Source organism: the organism of the source record quoted next, unplaced genomic scaffold (assembly GCF_019419815.1).
Source record: "Pyrus x bretschneideri cultivar Hongxiangsu unplaced genomic scaffold, Pyrus_bretschneideri_v1 Contig40, whole genome shotgun sequence".
In the NCBI taxonomy this organism is placed as follows: Eukaryota; Viridiplantae; Streptophyta; class Magnoliopsida; order Rosales; family Rosaceae; genus Pyrus; species Pyrus x bretschneideri.
The window spans coordinates 4,095,448-4,111,751 of record NW_025999724.1 but is presented as its reverse complement, the minus strand read 5'-3'; the positions used below and the strand labels follow the sequence as shown (position 1 = coordinate 4,111,751).

Below are 16,304 nucleotides of genomic sequence, written 5' to 3'. Positions count from 1 at the left end.
AATGTACAATTTAAAATTTACACCTATCTACGCATAAGACTGCCTCATTTTCCACACAATACATATAATTAACCAATCCACATGATAATTCTTTTCTTTACTGCTCTCCCCACTCTCTCATGTACATTTGATCACAGCAAGAAATGGTGTGTGAGAATGATATATAATCAACTAGCTTAACCTACTAGGTAATTGCACAAATGATAGGCTTTGTGAGCAGGAAAAAGCACCCAAATGGAGCGTTGTGGCTTATTATTTGATCAGAGATTCATTTGCATTTTATCACAAGAAGAATTCTCAAATGAGTTTTGAGACAGAGAGAGAGATTGATGAGGATTAAGGGATAATTTGACAGTGTGGAAAGGGATGATATTCTAGTATGGTTGAGACCATACTAAATGTATGGACTCTAACAAACAACCCAAACATGATATTTAATTTGAGATGCAGTTTCGGTTTCAGTGTAGTTTTCAAAAGCCAAAACCAAAACCAAACCGTTACCTACATTGCGGTTCAGTTTCAAAACTGCAAAACCAAACCGTTCAGTACAATCTGATTTGATTTGTGTTTCGATTTCAATGTTCAGTTTCAAGTGCCCCCTAGTTCTAATTGGCTTGCAATTTCGTCCTCTCTGCACCTCATCGTCATGTTAGCATCCCAGTGTAAAAATTCACGATGATGATTAATAGTAAAATGCCAAAAGCACAATAATTCCCCCATCTTAAAGACAATTACAATCAAGATCAAGAGGCAGAAACACAATTAATCAAGAGTGTATTGCCTTTGCCCTTGTTAAGTCTAGTTTTGAAAAGTCAATATGTCGAGTTTTTTTGTTCAACCGTGCAAGTGGGTAGGAGTAGGTTCGGTTTCATTTGGTTCGTTTTTTTTTTTTCGGTTTTCGATTTTTGAACCTACCCCGACAAGTGTGTCAAAATTTTGAATGGTGGTGTTGTCGCAGAATCTTTTCACATGTAATAAGGCTATTAACTTTACCTGTGTATGCACAAGCAAACTTTTATAACACCTATGTGGACAATATCAGCCATTAAAAACAGATCTTGCAGCCGCATAAATTTGAACTTTATTCATTTATTTTCTAAGCGCAACGAAATGTCTTTCTTTTGCCCCTTTCTCATGTTCCTTTGTATTCTTTCTTTGGAACTGATAAATGTCACCGGCAATCTATGACATGGTATATTTGGGTGGGGAATTTTCAAGTCATGCGATTGAAAACGAAATTACAAAAGAGAATACCACAAAATTAGAAAATTCTTCAATAGTTGTGGAAATCTTTGTACTTGTGGAAATAGACTATTCAATACTTGTGGAAATCTTTGTACTATTCATCTCAAACACGCTACAATCAAAGGTGGGGCTACAAGTAGCTATCAGAGGCAATACAACAGGTGACCAAAACATAACCATATCTTTATACAGGCATTGAAGTTTCCACTATCCAAGTGGGAATGTATTGATTTCATGACTTAATAATTTAAAGTCTTGGTCCTTGGAGTTATTTGTTCTTTACTTGGTCCTTGGAATTATTTATTTAGAACATACAATATTTGTTGACTTGCACTGCATGCATAAAGTCGGATAAAATTTAATACTTTGGATTTATTATTTGTTTTAAATGTTGTTTGCCTTAGCCTTTTGGCATGTGTGCCATTTACTTGTAGTACATGCATAAAGTTGGACAAAATTTGTAAGGTCGTTTAGTCAATCAGCTGTAGCAAATGAATAGACATTTTATAATACTTTTAGTCATTTGTTTTTATATAGTTGAATGACTACATGATTTCTTATTTTATTAATTTGTTTGGATATGATCTTTACAAAGTATTTGAACGGTTTCAATCGTTAATATGAAATTTCGTGAATTGAAAACTAAGTATCTTGAGGAAGAACTCCCTCATCCACTGAGTCATGACTCATGAACGAAGTTAATTGATAATGTTAAATTTTCACTTATAAGTGAAAAGAAAATACCACTAGAATTTAAAAGTTGTTGTCTGGAGGCCACTGTGTTAAACATAGGTAGAATATTTTTTTTTACCAATCACGTTTTTGCTGTTTAACTTTAAATTGAAACAGTTTTTGTGAAAAAAATCAATACCAAATGAGGCCTTAGTGTTACAAGTTTACATGAAGGGTGGAGAGAATAAATTTGTTATATTTACACCTTTTTCTTAATACTTTTTCTTTAATACTTTTTGAATTCCTTGCTATATTCACACCAAGGAGTGGGGCAAATAAATTGGTTACAAACTGATAATTCACGATTTGAATTTAAAACCTTTTTTATTACAAATAAAGAAAAATGTTATCAAACTATAATATTAAATATCGCATAAAATTTTAATAAAATCACTAACTGACAATCGGAATCATACTTATATTGGATATGTAAGTATTATAGCAAACACCAAGTTCGCAATACTTTCACACATCCATTGATTCCCTTCAACTTGAGAAGGGCTGCTTCTGCTCATAGTAACGTGTTTGAGACGTCCAGAAATATAGGTGGCCAAGTCAGAGCCACACATTCAATATTCCTAAAATGCAAAGCAGAAAAAAGGACGACGACATAGAGAGTCCTAGTGTTTTGCAACATCGTGACGTGTGAGAAATATGCGCTGCGCGACAAAGTTAAATCCCACCGTTCATTACGATCCAAAGGCTGATATTAGAAGAAAATAATCACCGACTGAAAATGGGGACATGTGTTTTTAACAAAACACAAAAATAAATAAATAAATAAATAAAGTTGTCCTAACCAACTCTTTAAGAAAATAATCACCGACTGAAAATGGGGACATTACGATCCAAAGGCTGATATGAGACGCGAATAATGTCAAAGAAAACATTTCATTTAAGAATTACCAAGTCTTCCAAATAAAAATTCCAAAAAAAAAAAAAAAAAAGTTGTCCTAACCAGCCCTCTAAACAAGCTAGAAAACATCACAGCATATTACGGAGGTAAAAAGATGCATCAAAAGCATTCTCCGTCGTTTGATCAACTCCACCCTTACGTAAACTCAATCGATCGTTTACACCATTTAAGAACTTGAAGTATGCATATCTCCATGACCTATTGAATATCAATGTGCCACAGACGTCCCAAATTCCAACAACAAACCCGATCCCCATACTGATGTAAAATTCCTCTCTAAGCATCCAATGCAGGAATTGCAGTACGGCCTTGTTCTTTAGAGTCAAATTAAGACAAGAACCACAATTACTTGGGAAAGCAAAATAATTCCACTTTATTAACTACATCAAGTACCAAGAGCATCTCCTATGCTGTCTTTATATATGAGAATGTCTTTGAGGTATCCGACAAGTTCCTATATATTGAAATACTTTAAGGAACTCTATTCCCGTCTATTAGAAGCTATTTGTCCCTATATTTAGGTGATGGTTAATGCTAAGGAGACCAAATTTTTAAAACCAAATTTACAAACCAAATGATGTGGTTGTTGATGATTGGATTATTATTTAAGCGTTGATTAACGTGTTTTTTTTTTTCTATTGATGACACATCATTTGATTTCCTATTGGTGATATAGGGTTGTGGGGACTCCATTTAGAGTCCCCATTGAAGATGCTCGCTTTACAATAATTCCACAAAACTACTTTCCTCTTATTCACCAAGGTATTGAAAATCCTAATGTAGCCCCTCTAACCTATAAAAATAATTTTATCAATAATATAATTTCCAAAAGTGAATATCTTTTTAAATGACCACTGAATTTGGGATGAAAGTTAATCCTTTATAACGAAGGAACTCAACACATGCTTCAATAGGTGAGATGTTATGATAAAAAAAATCAATATTATTTGAACAAGTGCTTACACCAGAATCATGGGTCCTGAGTTTGGGGCTACATCTAGCTTTTCTAATTCATATTGTAATCTAATCTAAACTATAGGGAGGGAAATTTGAACTTTGGGTGCAAGTTCAATGGGAAGCATAATGCTCTAGCCAGATAATAGTACCATGTCTCCAGCAAAAGAGACTACTCAAACAGCCTTTTTGTAATAAAATTGCTGATATAAATTTCAATTGATCCAATCATTACATCCAGTCTAATATTACAAATTTATAACATCCACTGATCCCATTTGAAGAATCAAGGTGAATAACCATTCTAATGAAATCACCAATGAAACCCCCTTTTATATATATATATATATATATATATATATATATAATAGGGTAGTATTAATAATTTCTGCTAGCAATCACAGTCTATGATAACGGTAGGATTACAGAACTGTTTCTTGCTGCCATTAGCTCAAAATGACTTCTTAGGTATTCCTTAGTAGACTGGTTCTTCGCCTACAAATGTAATGAAATTCCAGCCAAAAGCTTAACCACCAACAATATACGTCCCTTGAGTCTAATATAAGGATGGGAAATAGTTATGACAGGCAAGTAGTCGCGGTTATTTATCCATAACCGTTTAAGCGTATACCCGCAAAACCATTTACCCGTTGGGTAATTGTGTAAACGGTTATACACATACACGTTGGGTAATTGTGTAAACGATTATACATATACACGTTTATAAACGGTTAACTTTAACCATAACCGTGTACCCATTTAACTGTAATTGCATACCCATTTACCCATTTATCCGTTTACCCCGTTTATCCTTTTTACTCATTTACCCTTTTTTTATCCATTTATAGGTACATTTAATATGCATTTTCGTATTTCAATCTTTTATGTCCTCATACCATTTTAATATGTTTATTTTTTTGGTCAAATGATAGATTTTGTTAGATTAGATGTTAGATTAGTCACCGACGTGGTTCGAACCCACGCCGTCATGCAAGAACTCAACATCTTTCCACCAATGCGGTAAAAGACCACTTGCATACCATTTTAATAATTGAAATTATAGTTTACGGATGATATTTTTAGTTGTTATCAATGAACATAATATAATAAATTTGCTAAGAATTGATTTGTTTCCTAGACCAATGAACGATATTTTTAATAAATTTGCTAAGAATTGAGGAGAAATATCAACACAAGGGCAGAAATGCTACATAATTTGCAGCAATCTCAAATATCACCATGCCTTTATGTTTTATGATCTACTCAGGTTCATCAATGCATTTTTAATAAATTCCCCCCAGCTTTCATTTGTAATTTGGTATTATTTCCATTCTAGTATTCGTATAACATCAGATGAGTTCAAAGATGTTAGCAAATATATTAAAATAAATAGTTAAACGGGTTTATAACCACGGGTAATACTCATAACCATCAATTTAAAATTTACAGGTAAACAGGTATACCAATAACCGTTTATTTTTTAAATGATTATCCATAACCGTAACCGTGAGTTTTAAATGAGCGGATAACCACGTTACCCTACGCGTGGGTATTTTGGCCATCCCAAATCTGACCATCTTCAGACCATCTCCAAAGGAGATGTCAAATCCTAGGTGGCATTCCATGTAATCAAATTTGAAAGTAGAAGTGAGCTCCAACCGATATGTCAATCCTATGTGGATTGACATATGAGTTTTCATACGTCAAATTTGACATATGAGAAAAGGCGAAGTCAATTTTTTTAAATTATTTTATTATGTGGGTTCTATTAACGCACCAATTATAGATCTTAAAAAATGTATTTTAATTGATTTCTTTTTTAAATAGGTCATACAAATATCATTTATAACAAAGAAACATATCGGTTGGAAAAAGAAAAAAAATTGATATTGTCACATCAACTATCAAATTAACATTTAACATTTATCTTTTAGCATCTCCTTTGAGATACCCTCAGTCCACTGCTTCTCGCTGGCTACACACAGAAGAAGTAGTTCAAAGATTTAGGGAAAGTACTTGAGAGTGATTACATCCACAACCCTGATAGACGAACAATCCAAGAACCAACATTTATAAATTTTCAGATTAAATTTTTTATTTTTTTATTTAAACTCCATTCCAACTTGTACTATAGACGGATTGTGCATGTCTAAGGTGCGGACAAAGGGTGCGGACCATCCGTGCGAACGATGATCTGATGGATGAGAAGGAACAAGCTCACAAGTAGAACCAGGTTGTTGTAACCCAGTGCAATAAAAAAAAATTTAATTTTTCATTGAGTTGGTATCTTTTGTTTGTGAGAGCCTGAGAGGGAAACAGGGAGCAAGAGGGCCTGAAAAGAGGGGTTCTTGCTCCAATTGAAGAGAGAAAGAGAGGGAGTTGGAGTTTGGAATGGATTTTAGGTGGATTAAAACTGAGTTGCGGCTGTGACCATGTAATCCTATAACTTTAATTTTGTTTTTTTTTTTTTGTTTTTTGTTCAGTTGATTTGTTTTTCAACGGCGAGAGAGGGGGAGAATAGGATTGTCTTCGACAGGAATTGAAAACCCCATTCCAATTTGTACTGTAGACGAAACAACTTGCGGTTGTTGATTACGGGCTTTCTTCTGTGGCCCAAATAAATGTGTAGTTTCTCGGCCCTTCAAAACTTAATTCTCTTTTTGGGCCGTATGTGATTTCATGAGTCCCAATATTACTACAACCTTCAAGGTCTTGGTTCTTTAACTCACGAGAGTTCTGAGGCTATTTCAAAGGCTTCCATCTCCATTCGCTCATCGAGAGAGAGGGAGTTTTGGATTGGCTCAAGACGCAGACAGCGAAAGAACCCGTTGTTAATTTGGTTCAATAGGGAAGCTTTTAATTTCGAGGTTTTGGGTTTTTGGGGTCTAGGTCGTGCTGTTTTTGTCAATTTCAGCTTCGCCAAGCTGCCTCAGGTGCAAGCATTTGATCTCCGAAGGCCCGGCGTTGCAGATGATTGGCATCCAAAGAGAGAATATAATTTTGGATATAGAAATTGACCAATTAATCAGGTACTTATAAGGAGGCCAATTCGACCATCGATTTCTAGAAAAAGTACATTTTGATTCTGGTTATTGATGAATTTTTTTATTTTATTTTTCTGTTCAGTTTGGAGATGAGAATGTGGAGTTGTTTTCTATGGCGGTTATGAGTTTGACGATTTTGGGGCTAGTTTTGGCTATAAGAAAGAATTAGAGTGTTACTTTGTTAAGTTGAGTTAGGAGGATGGCGGTCTTGAAAATTAAAAAGGGTTAGCGCTATTGTAATGGCACTTGCATTTGTTTTGAACCTACAAAATATTTGGCCGTTTTCGGTACTGAAATCCGACGACCTGAGAGTATCGAATGAGTTGGTGCGCAAACTCTGAATACCTGAACGCACGAAACAATTTGTTTACGCAGTTCGTGAGCTTGAAACTCAGTCTGTAATTTGCATGCTTTTTACTCAAAGTTTATCTGAGTAGCAACGGATGCCGATTGTCTAATTTGCATGTTTTTTGGAGAAGGTTAATAAGGAGAGGATGAAGATATTGCAGGAAGCTTGGTTTTACAAGAGATTTTTGGGGTTGGTTTCATGGACATTTTTTGGCAGCCACGAGGGTGGCTCAGGAGGTTGGATGATCATTCTTGGTGCTTGAATTGCCATTTGTAAAAAGTTTTGGTGCGGAGCATACCCAGGTGAACTTGAAGCAGTGAGCAAGTTCCAGGGTTGGTTAGTGGTTTGGTACCACAGAAAGTGGGTGCAGTTGCTGGGTCGAAGTCGATGAGGTTATATCCCTGTATATTGATTTATCAATATCGAGGCTAAGTCCATCAACTTCTGTTTTTGAGGTGGCGTCAAAAGAAATTCAGCTGCAATCCAATTATTAGGCCCCACAGTTTGCTCAGTCGATTTATCCATTTATTTAGATCTACATACTATTATTTTCTGATCTCCCGGCAATGGGAAAGGCTTTAGCTAATGCTCAAAAGATGCTCTGCGATGTGAACAGAGGTGAAGCTGTAGATACCAATGTTATATTTGAAGCCTATGCCTTTCAGATTGCAGTCGAGGGGCTGAGAATTTCTATGAACAATGCTGGTCACCTTCCCACTAATAAAATAAGGGATCCGAACTTAAATCAGGTTGAGTTTTCTGATCTTCAAGTTAAGGACAAGGCACATGCTCTGCTGGTAGAGGCCCTTCGTGGCCAGACTAAGAAGTTCAAGACCGTAGTGGCAGTAGTGGATGTTAGTGGCTTAGCATGTCTTAGAAAACACTGGAACACTCCTGTCCCATTGGAGGTCAAAGGATATGGTTGGAAAGATTGTTATTAATTGTGAAGGTGAGAGGTCAAAGGATATGGTTGGAAACACTGGAAACGACTACTAACTGATTAACCTTTGTTGGCAGTAGAGGCAGGGGTAACAGCAGTTTTAGGAGCATCTCCACTCTCCAAAGCTGCGACACTCAAGGTTCCTGCTTCAACCTTGATGAAAGTGGTGACTTTCACAGTTCCAGCTTCCCTTAAACTCTTCCTAAGCCAAACCCATAAGACGGTGGGATTTTCTCTTAGTAAGTGTCAAATCAACAACTTTACTGAAAGCAACTGCTTCTGCCGAGAAGATCCGAGTAGCTGCTCATAGTGTTATAGCTGCTGCAGAGAATACTAGCTTTTCAGCCATGAGCACAGCATTCTATCAAATAATGAGGAAACGACACATCTGGAAAATTGGTGTTCTTCACTCCAATACAGGCACTGGTTGAATTTTGTTATATGTTGCATAAGGCAACTCCAGGCGCCAACGGGATTGCAAGAAAGTGGCATACTAAGAGTCTGTTTGTTTGTTTGTAACTTTAAGAGCGTTTTGATGACTAGGATTCTGATTAAGTTTTGACAGTTCCTTTTCGAACTTGCCTTCTTACACTAACAATTTCCATCCCACTCCTGTCCAACCCTCACTCATCATTGTTGTCAATGCTCGCAAACCTAGTACTCACTTCTCTCTCACACGTTTTGGTACTTAGCTTTGATTGCAAATTATATATATTGTACGCTATAACATATATTAACAATTGTAAAGAAATTCTGGACCTTTAATTTGGAAAAACCAATAGTAAGAGTTGGTCTTTGTGTCCCAAACTGAAAGTGGGATAAACATAGAGGGAGTTTGAAAAAGCGTCCAATCCGTCAAAGAAATAGTGGCTTTCAGTCTAACGTTGATTGGGATCTCAGAGAGACTGTAATGGATTCTAATGGCATCAGTTAAAATTTCTAATACAAGGTGAGCTTACACTGCCTTTGGATCTGTTTTTTGTGCCTGTTTCTCTTTGCTTTAGTGCTTTTTGCTCTTTTATGGGAGATTCATATGGAGCCTATTAAGGTTATCGTTTCTGTATAAATATATTTCTCAATTCTTATATGGTGTCTGGTGGTTGTTAGGGAAGCAGGTGCAGTTCACGTACAAGCAAAGGTGGAGGCTGTGTATATGTAGGGATACCGTCCCAAGAAAAGGTAAGTTTGCGATTTTTCGTCTCGAGTAGAACAAATCCATGTAAACGGTGTAATTTTCTGCCTATATTTTAATTTGAGTTAATATGGTGCTTAACTAACAACGTGTCGATAAGTTCAAGTAAAATCACTTTCAATGGGTTCATTCATCTTTATGAGCAACTTTTTTGCACAAGTGATATTGGAGAGTGGGGAATCGAACTCAGGACTTTGGGTGTTAGAATTTCGTTTCAGTTTCTGTTTTTAACTTTTTACATGTAGCGCATTGTTGAAGATGGACATTATTCTCATGCGTTCATGGATTCGAATCTCTACATTTTGTGCCCAAAAGATTCATATCTTCACCAACTTCACAAAGATGCTAAATGCTAAATCATGATTTGTATCAAAACATTCTGTATTTTCTTTTATTTTTATGGTAATTTTAAGGATAAATCGAGATTAAATACGAAATCGTATCCGGGCGTAACTTATTAATTTTGTATAGAAACGGTGCCGTAAAGCTAGCTAATGATTTTATTGTTACTTAGTTTAATAATCCTCGACTCCTGGGATGTTTTTAATAGATTAATGGTAGATTGGTTGTCTATAAATAATAAGCAAATAAATAAAAACAAACACCGTTACCATCACAGGGAGAGCCTTTTCTCCTCTTGTTCTATATGGATTTTTGAGCTATTTTTTCAACTATTACATTCTTTTTCTCTTTTTTTTTTTGCGATTTGGGTTTTGTTTAGAATTCAGTTCTATGGTTTGTAAGGCAAAAAGGTTGGATCTTGTGGGGATTTTGATCTGATCAAGAAAGGGAAGAAAAAGACGTAGAGTGAAAGAAACCCAGAAAAAAAGGGTTGAGCATTGGAGAAGCAGCTGAAAGGTTTTACAGCTTCATTTTTTTTATTTTTTATTTTTTTCTGGGCCAACTGAAAAAGTGCTTATTCGGTTTTTGGTGCTTATTGATTTTCTGGCCAGCTGTGAATCTTTTGCTTTACTGGGTTTTGGTGATTTCAGCTTCCCCAAGTTGGTTGAGGTACTAGAAGAACTTTTAAAGTTGTTTCTGGTTCATTGCATTATTATCTAGTACTAGTTTATTGGATGGAGAGAAAATGCTAATGGCCGATGTAATCATAATGTTTTCATGATAAGTTTATAGTCGAGTTTATTTCTTGGTATTGTGATTATAAGGAAATGGGATTCAGTAGATAATTTCTACTTTGATAAATTATCAGGAGGTTTTGAAGTTTAGTTGGGGTGGTTTTGTTTAGAGGCAGAGATTGAAAAGGGGATTTGCAGTTCAAGTTGATACGTGTAATGTGAGTGACATTGAGATGGGGGTTCAATGCTCCAAACTCATACCATGTTGCTTGAATTCACATACGAAGGCAGCGGTTCTCGAAGCTCCTGACATTGGTGGGTTAATATCTATGTTTCTTTTGTTTTTGCGTTTTATGTTTTGATGGAGAAACAGATCATATCTGATGCTTGTGGATGGTTTACCTGTAATACAGATGATGAGGAGAAGAGCAAGGTTGACAACTTGCCTGCATTTTGTGAATTCACGTTTGAGCAACTTAAAAATGCGACATCTGGTTTTGCTGTCGAGTACACTGTGTCTGAGCAAGTAGAGAAGGCTCCAAATGTTGATTATAAAGGGAAACTCGAAAATCAGAAGAGAATTGCTGTTAAGCGCTTCAATAGGATGACCTGGCCTGAATGCTCGGCAATTTTTGGTAGGCATCCTTTAACTTGGTACTTTTCTATCTCAGAATGATATAATTCAGATACTTTGGTGATGAAAACTGGTCTGCATTTTGTAAGGCTTGCATCACATCTTTTCCATTGTAAGGCGTACTCATACTAATACGAGGTTTTTGGTTACTGATCTATGTTGTACTCATTTTTAATGGTTGGATACTGGATCCATTTAGTGTTGCAATTGCCTCTGCTTAATAGTTTCACTTTGTCTCACTGATGATTTAAGTTTGGGTTTTTCATTCGGAAGGGATATATTGGCATATTAAGCATCACATTTATTTAATAAATGAGGGCTACGTTATGTTAGAACTTGTGGATGCGCTTTATCACGACCTCCTTTGCCTGATTGAAAAAAGTACGGATGGGAAGAGTTATAGTACAAATCTGGCATTTACTCCTCCTGAATATATTAGGACTGGTGGGTAGATCGTGGAAAAAAACGGTGTTTTTGCTCCAAATAACTCATTCAAATTTATGATTTACTTGACAAACATCCTTTAAGTATGCTGTTCAGCAATTATTATACACCGCAGATCCCTTGTTTTGCAGGGAGAGTAACACAAGAATGTGCAATATATAGATTTGGACTCTCTTGATTGATCTTCTCAGCGGAAAGCGTATCCCCTCTAGCCATGTAAGTTACTCTTTTACCTACGATAAAATATAGTTTAAATTCAATTGTTATGAACTCTGCGTGAGGATTTATCCTTCTTAGGATATGTAAACACAAGTAAGTAAATTTATTCATCTGGTGGTTGATCATTTTGTCCCATGCCCTAGACCTGATTCGAGACAGAAATCTTCAGATGCTGACAGATTCTTGCTTGGAAGGACAGCTTTCTAATGATGATGGTACTGAGTTGGCACGCTTGGCTTCACTATGTTTACAATCTGAACCCCGAGAGCTACCAAATCCAAAGTCATTAGTTGCTTCTTTGACTCCTCTTCAGGAAGAAATTGAGGTTGGTTCTGTCTCCTTTGTTTCTCTTATTAAGCATTCTATTCCCAACTTTACTCGGGGAGCATAGTTTGACTGCTTAAAATCTTCACACAATTGTTTGTAGATCTATAGTTTAGGGCAGTCTTGTAAGCAATATAGTCATACGTTATCTTCTTTTCACTGGACACAATCTCAGCTATTTGTGTAAGTTCGTATCCACCGATTTTTTATTTGTTGTAATACTGAACCTTGTACCAAGCGGAAATTATTTGAAAATTTGGGAAAGGGGCATGACACTAATTTGTTATTAGTGAGGACTTGAGAGAGCTACACTTTTGTTTAGTGCCTTTCATGGTGAATGATACTCTATAAAATATGAATCTCTATGCCCTGAAACTGTGGGTCGTTAACTACAAGGGTTTTCATTGATACCGTACTTGTTGGGTGCCAATTAGAAACAATCAGATCTGCACCATCGTAGTAGTAAGTAGTTTAATCAAATATAGATGCTTAACTTGATGCTGGTAGCTATATCTGGTTCCTTCTTTTGTTTTGATGGGTATCCCACACGGTACCTCCTGGTCTTCTCTTTCACCACTCGGTGAAGCCTGCTCAAGAAGGGATTTGACTGCTATACATGAGATCCTAGAGAATATCGACTACAAAGACGATGGAATGACAAATGAGGTTCTATATTTGTTTAACTAATGGAGAAATATCTAATAAGTTGTGTTGTATACATATTTAGCCTTCCCAATAGTTACGTTCCACTGCAGCTCTTTTCCAAATGTGGACTGACCAAATGCAGGAACCATTAGAATCAAAGAAAAAGGGGGATTCTGCTTTTAAGCACAAGGACTTCAGAACCTTAATTGAGCAATTCACAGGTTAGGTTCTTATTATGATACTTGTGGGAAATTCTGAGTAGAGCTGGATAATAGTTACTTTCATGTCCATGCCGATATCCGAATTTGGCCTTCAATAGGATGTTCTTTAACTGACCTGTTAAATTAAATTACTAAACACAGCTTCGTACGAAATTTTGTTTGGTTTAGATTTCCGGTCAGAATATGATTGTTACATCTTATCTTCTAATTCTTGATAGTAAGAAACAAGATTGGTAGTTTAAGGTACCTTAGAGTATCTGAACCTAGTAACTCCACTTCCATGACCGATAAAAAGAACAAAACTGAAAGAAAAAACAAAAAAGGTAAATCCTTAATTGCTGCTTTCTCTGCATTTGTTATCGTTGCCGACAGTCTTATTTCGCTTGCAGTGTGTATTGTATTTGAATTGTTTTATTTGATTTGATTTCTTGTGCGTCTTATGATTCGAATATATGAATTACCTTGACAAAATGGAAAGAAAAAATAGAAAGTTGTAAAAAACAGTGGTAGGGAGGATGTCGTTCAGAAGCTTGTAATTTATGTACAGAAAGCATATAGGATTCCTAGTGTTTTATTTCTGATGAAGAAAATAATAATTAGTTCGTCAAACATCGTCTGACCGTTGTTAGACATAGATATATTACTACTTGGATATAAAAAATAAAATAAAAAGGTTAACCCTACTGCAACCAATCCATTGAACTAAAATTTACGACGAATAAAAAAATCATATGCAGTCCAAAATTAACTGAATTTCTTCAGTATATATAAACTTCTTACGAAGACCAAAGCAATCATATGCCGTCCAAAATTAACTGAATCCATTGTCCTCTTGTTCAGACTCTCGGCTGCTGTTCTTGACGGCTGGGCAGAGTTCTTCCCACTTGAAACTTCTGCTTATCGCTCATGTCGAAGAACCGATGAGTATGCCTTGTTCACCGTGGGTAATGGCTCCAGAAGGAGAATGTTGCTACCGACAGTAGTGTAAGAGTCATTCAAACCCATGAGAAGCTTCATTGTTTTCTGAGTTTCCACATATGAAGCGATCACCTTCTTTGTTTAGCAGCGGCATGCCAGGATTGAGCATCGTACATCTCGTTCATCCCAAAGGCTTTTAAGCTTTGTTAAGTAAGAACTCACAATCATATTAGCTTGCACACAATCGTGGATTTCGTTCTCTATGTGAATGTCTTAACCAAGATATAAATTCATGTATTGCATGTTCAAGTTTTGTTATTTTTAAGGTTAATCATCCGTTGCATCATCTGTGATTCATGTTTGTTTCTCTCAACCTAAAACCATAACCTTGCTTCTCCAATTCTCTCTCGCACTGGAATTAAATCTCATATATAATATTAGTTTTATCTTTTGATTCACAGGTTCAATGAACACTTTTGTCAATGTAAATGAATCAATATTTCCTACTATTTTTTTGCATGTAAATACTCCAAAAGTTTGTTATCTTTTGTATAAGTATTGTTATCGATCTAATCTTTTTTGCATGTACATGATCTTTTGTATGTAAAAGTGTACCACACGTTTTCAATGCAAATATTAATATCTTTTGTAACATAATCTTTTATATCTTACAAACATTTTCTTCCATACGATTCTAATCCCACCAAAGCAATGCGTGGGAAAAATTTCCTTGTTACAAACTAAATAGAAAAGCAAACAACTAAAAATCAACTTACAATAATATCTTTCCTAACAATATTCACAGAAAAAAACAGTTGCTTGGAGAAGTCCCAATGAATTAAAGTTCTTACAAACGAGGCACGGTATCAAATCATTTACCAAGGAAAACATATCCCTGGTCCATTTCTGCAATCTCGGTATAGAAGCCACGCAGTTGAACTGAAGTGAAGAAGATGCCTGGAGCGACTGATAAAAATAAACAAGCACGGGTAAGTTCGAAGAAGACAATTGATCATAAAAACCAAATTAATCGTGATGAATCAATGAGAGAGAGATCACATACCGCAAATTACAGCTTATCTATTAAGCATCCGTTAATTTCCGCTTGATCAACACTACCCGCACATAAAGCCAATCATTTAGCGAATTCAAGAACTTGAAGTATGTGTACCTCCATCCCCATATGAATATCAGACTTCCACTAACTCCCCAAAATCCAACAAAAAACCCGAGCCCCATGCTGATGTACAATCCGTAGCGTGTAAGTTGATCATCTTTGTCTTCTTCGTTACTAACTTGATCTGGACCCATTTCTTCGATATCACACAGATTTTGAAGTGGAGGTCCACAGAGCTGTGGATTTCCAGCATAAACAGAGGGATCAAAACTTTGGAGCTGGGTGCCAGTTGGAATCTTTCCAACCAAGTTGTGTGACAAGTCCAAGACACCAAGACGACTTATCCGAGCAAGGCTTGTTGGAATTCTTCCGTCTATATGATTTCTTGACAAATCGAGTGAATCCAAGGACTCCAATTTTCCAATGTCTGGAGTAATTTGACCTGTAAGTTGGTTTCTAGAAAGGTTTAAAGAAACCAAGCCAACAAGACGACTGATTTCGTTCGGAATCTCCCCAGTCAATCTATTGCTTGAGAAATCAATACTTCTCACAAGCCCCAAAGTATTCCTGTAAACCCGCATGCTTTCTTTCCATATGAAGATTTCATCGTCCTCATAAAGATCCTCCCAGGATGATGGTTGATCAGCAATTCTCGAGTAAGCATGTTGGACGGTTAGAAATGAATTTCCTTTCTGAGCCAGAGTGGTCAACTTTTTTAGGCAGTTCGGTATTCCTCCAGATATGTTGTTCACAGAGACATCCAAAATTTGAATGTATATTAGATCACATAGTTGCGAGGGCAAGCTTCCATTGAAGTGATTAGAGGAAAGCATTAGGATAACCAAGTTCCGAAAGCTAGCCCCCAACCATTTAGGTATTGAACCCGACACTGGTTATCTGCAAGATCAAGGACCATTAAACTCTTGCAATTCTTCAAGGATAAAGGCAACTCTCCCACAAACTCATTGCTTCTTAATTTCAATGTTTCGATCCCAAACAAGGAGCCTATCGTGGTAGGAATTTTTCCCGAAAGAGTATTGGAACTCAAATCAAGCATGACGAGATTGCTATGTGTCAAGCATTCTGGAAGTTCTCCAGAGATATTGTTGTATGAGAGATTAAGAAAACGTAAACGCATAGCTACATTTGCACACAAGAAAGAAATCGACCCTGAAATGTTATTATTAGAGAGATCCAATTATGATGCTTGTGATAGAGTTGCGGGAATTTGACCTTCAATTTGGTTCGAACTCAAATGCACTTCAAGATAATTTGCAAAATTCACTGTCAAATTTGTAAACACTTCTCCAATTCGGTTATGGGAAAGAATGATA

At 36.2% G+C, this 16,304-nt stretch overlaps 2 protein-coding genes and 1 long non-coding RNA gene across 18 annotated transcripts in view; 1 reads left to right on the top strand and 2 right to left on the bottom strand.

The window, feature by feature from the left end:
* LOC103934484 overlaps positions 1 to 16,304 on the bottom strand; it is a 58,498-nt gene that overhangs the window by 36,619 nt on the left and 5,575 nt on the right. The window lies entirely within an intron of this gene.
* LOC103932526 (serine/threonine-protein kinase BSK3-like) overlaps positions 6,583 to 16,304 on the top strand; it is a 92,460-nt gene continuing 82,738 nt past the window's right edge. For 2 of the 16 annotated variants that reach the window (XM_048566064.1, XM_048566070.1), the window contains exons 1-4: positions 8,581 to 9,129; positions 9,288 to 9,359; positions 10,094 to 10,230; positions 10,326 to 10,383. The gene's annotated coding sequence lies outside the window, so the exon portion shown is untranslated. Of the gene's footprint in view, positions 6,877 to 8,580; positions 9,130 to 9,287; positions 9,360 to 10,093; positions 10,231 to 10,325; positions 10,384 to 10,582; positions 10,764 to 10,861; positions 11,527 to 11,641; positions 11,743 to 11,888; positions 12,936 to 13,775; positions 14,843 to 15,182; positions 16,153 to 16,304 lie in introns of those variants that run through there. The other 14 variants (XR_007251398.1, XR_007251395.1, XR_007251397.1 and 11 more) reach the window with 14 other exon arrangements.
* LOC125469109 (receptor-like protein EIX2) lies at positions 14,615 to 15,803 on the bottom strand. Its single transcript, XM_048566072.1, has 2 exons — positions 14,917 to 15,803; positions 14,615 to 14,819 (listed from the first exon to the last, which is right to left on the bottom strand). Exon 1 carries the CDS (start codon positions 15,801 to 15,803, stop codon positions 14,937 to 14,939), a length of 867 nt encoding a protein of 288 aa, XP_048422029.1. The 3' UTR covers positions 14,615 to 14,819; positions 14,917 to 14,936.

Excerpts from the sequence above, each read along its gene's own strand:
- LOC125469109 (XM_048566072.1), bottom strand. The coding sequence starts at position 15,803 with ATGCTTTCCTCTAATCACTTCAATGGAAGCTTGCCCTCGCAACTATGT.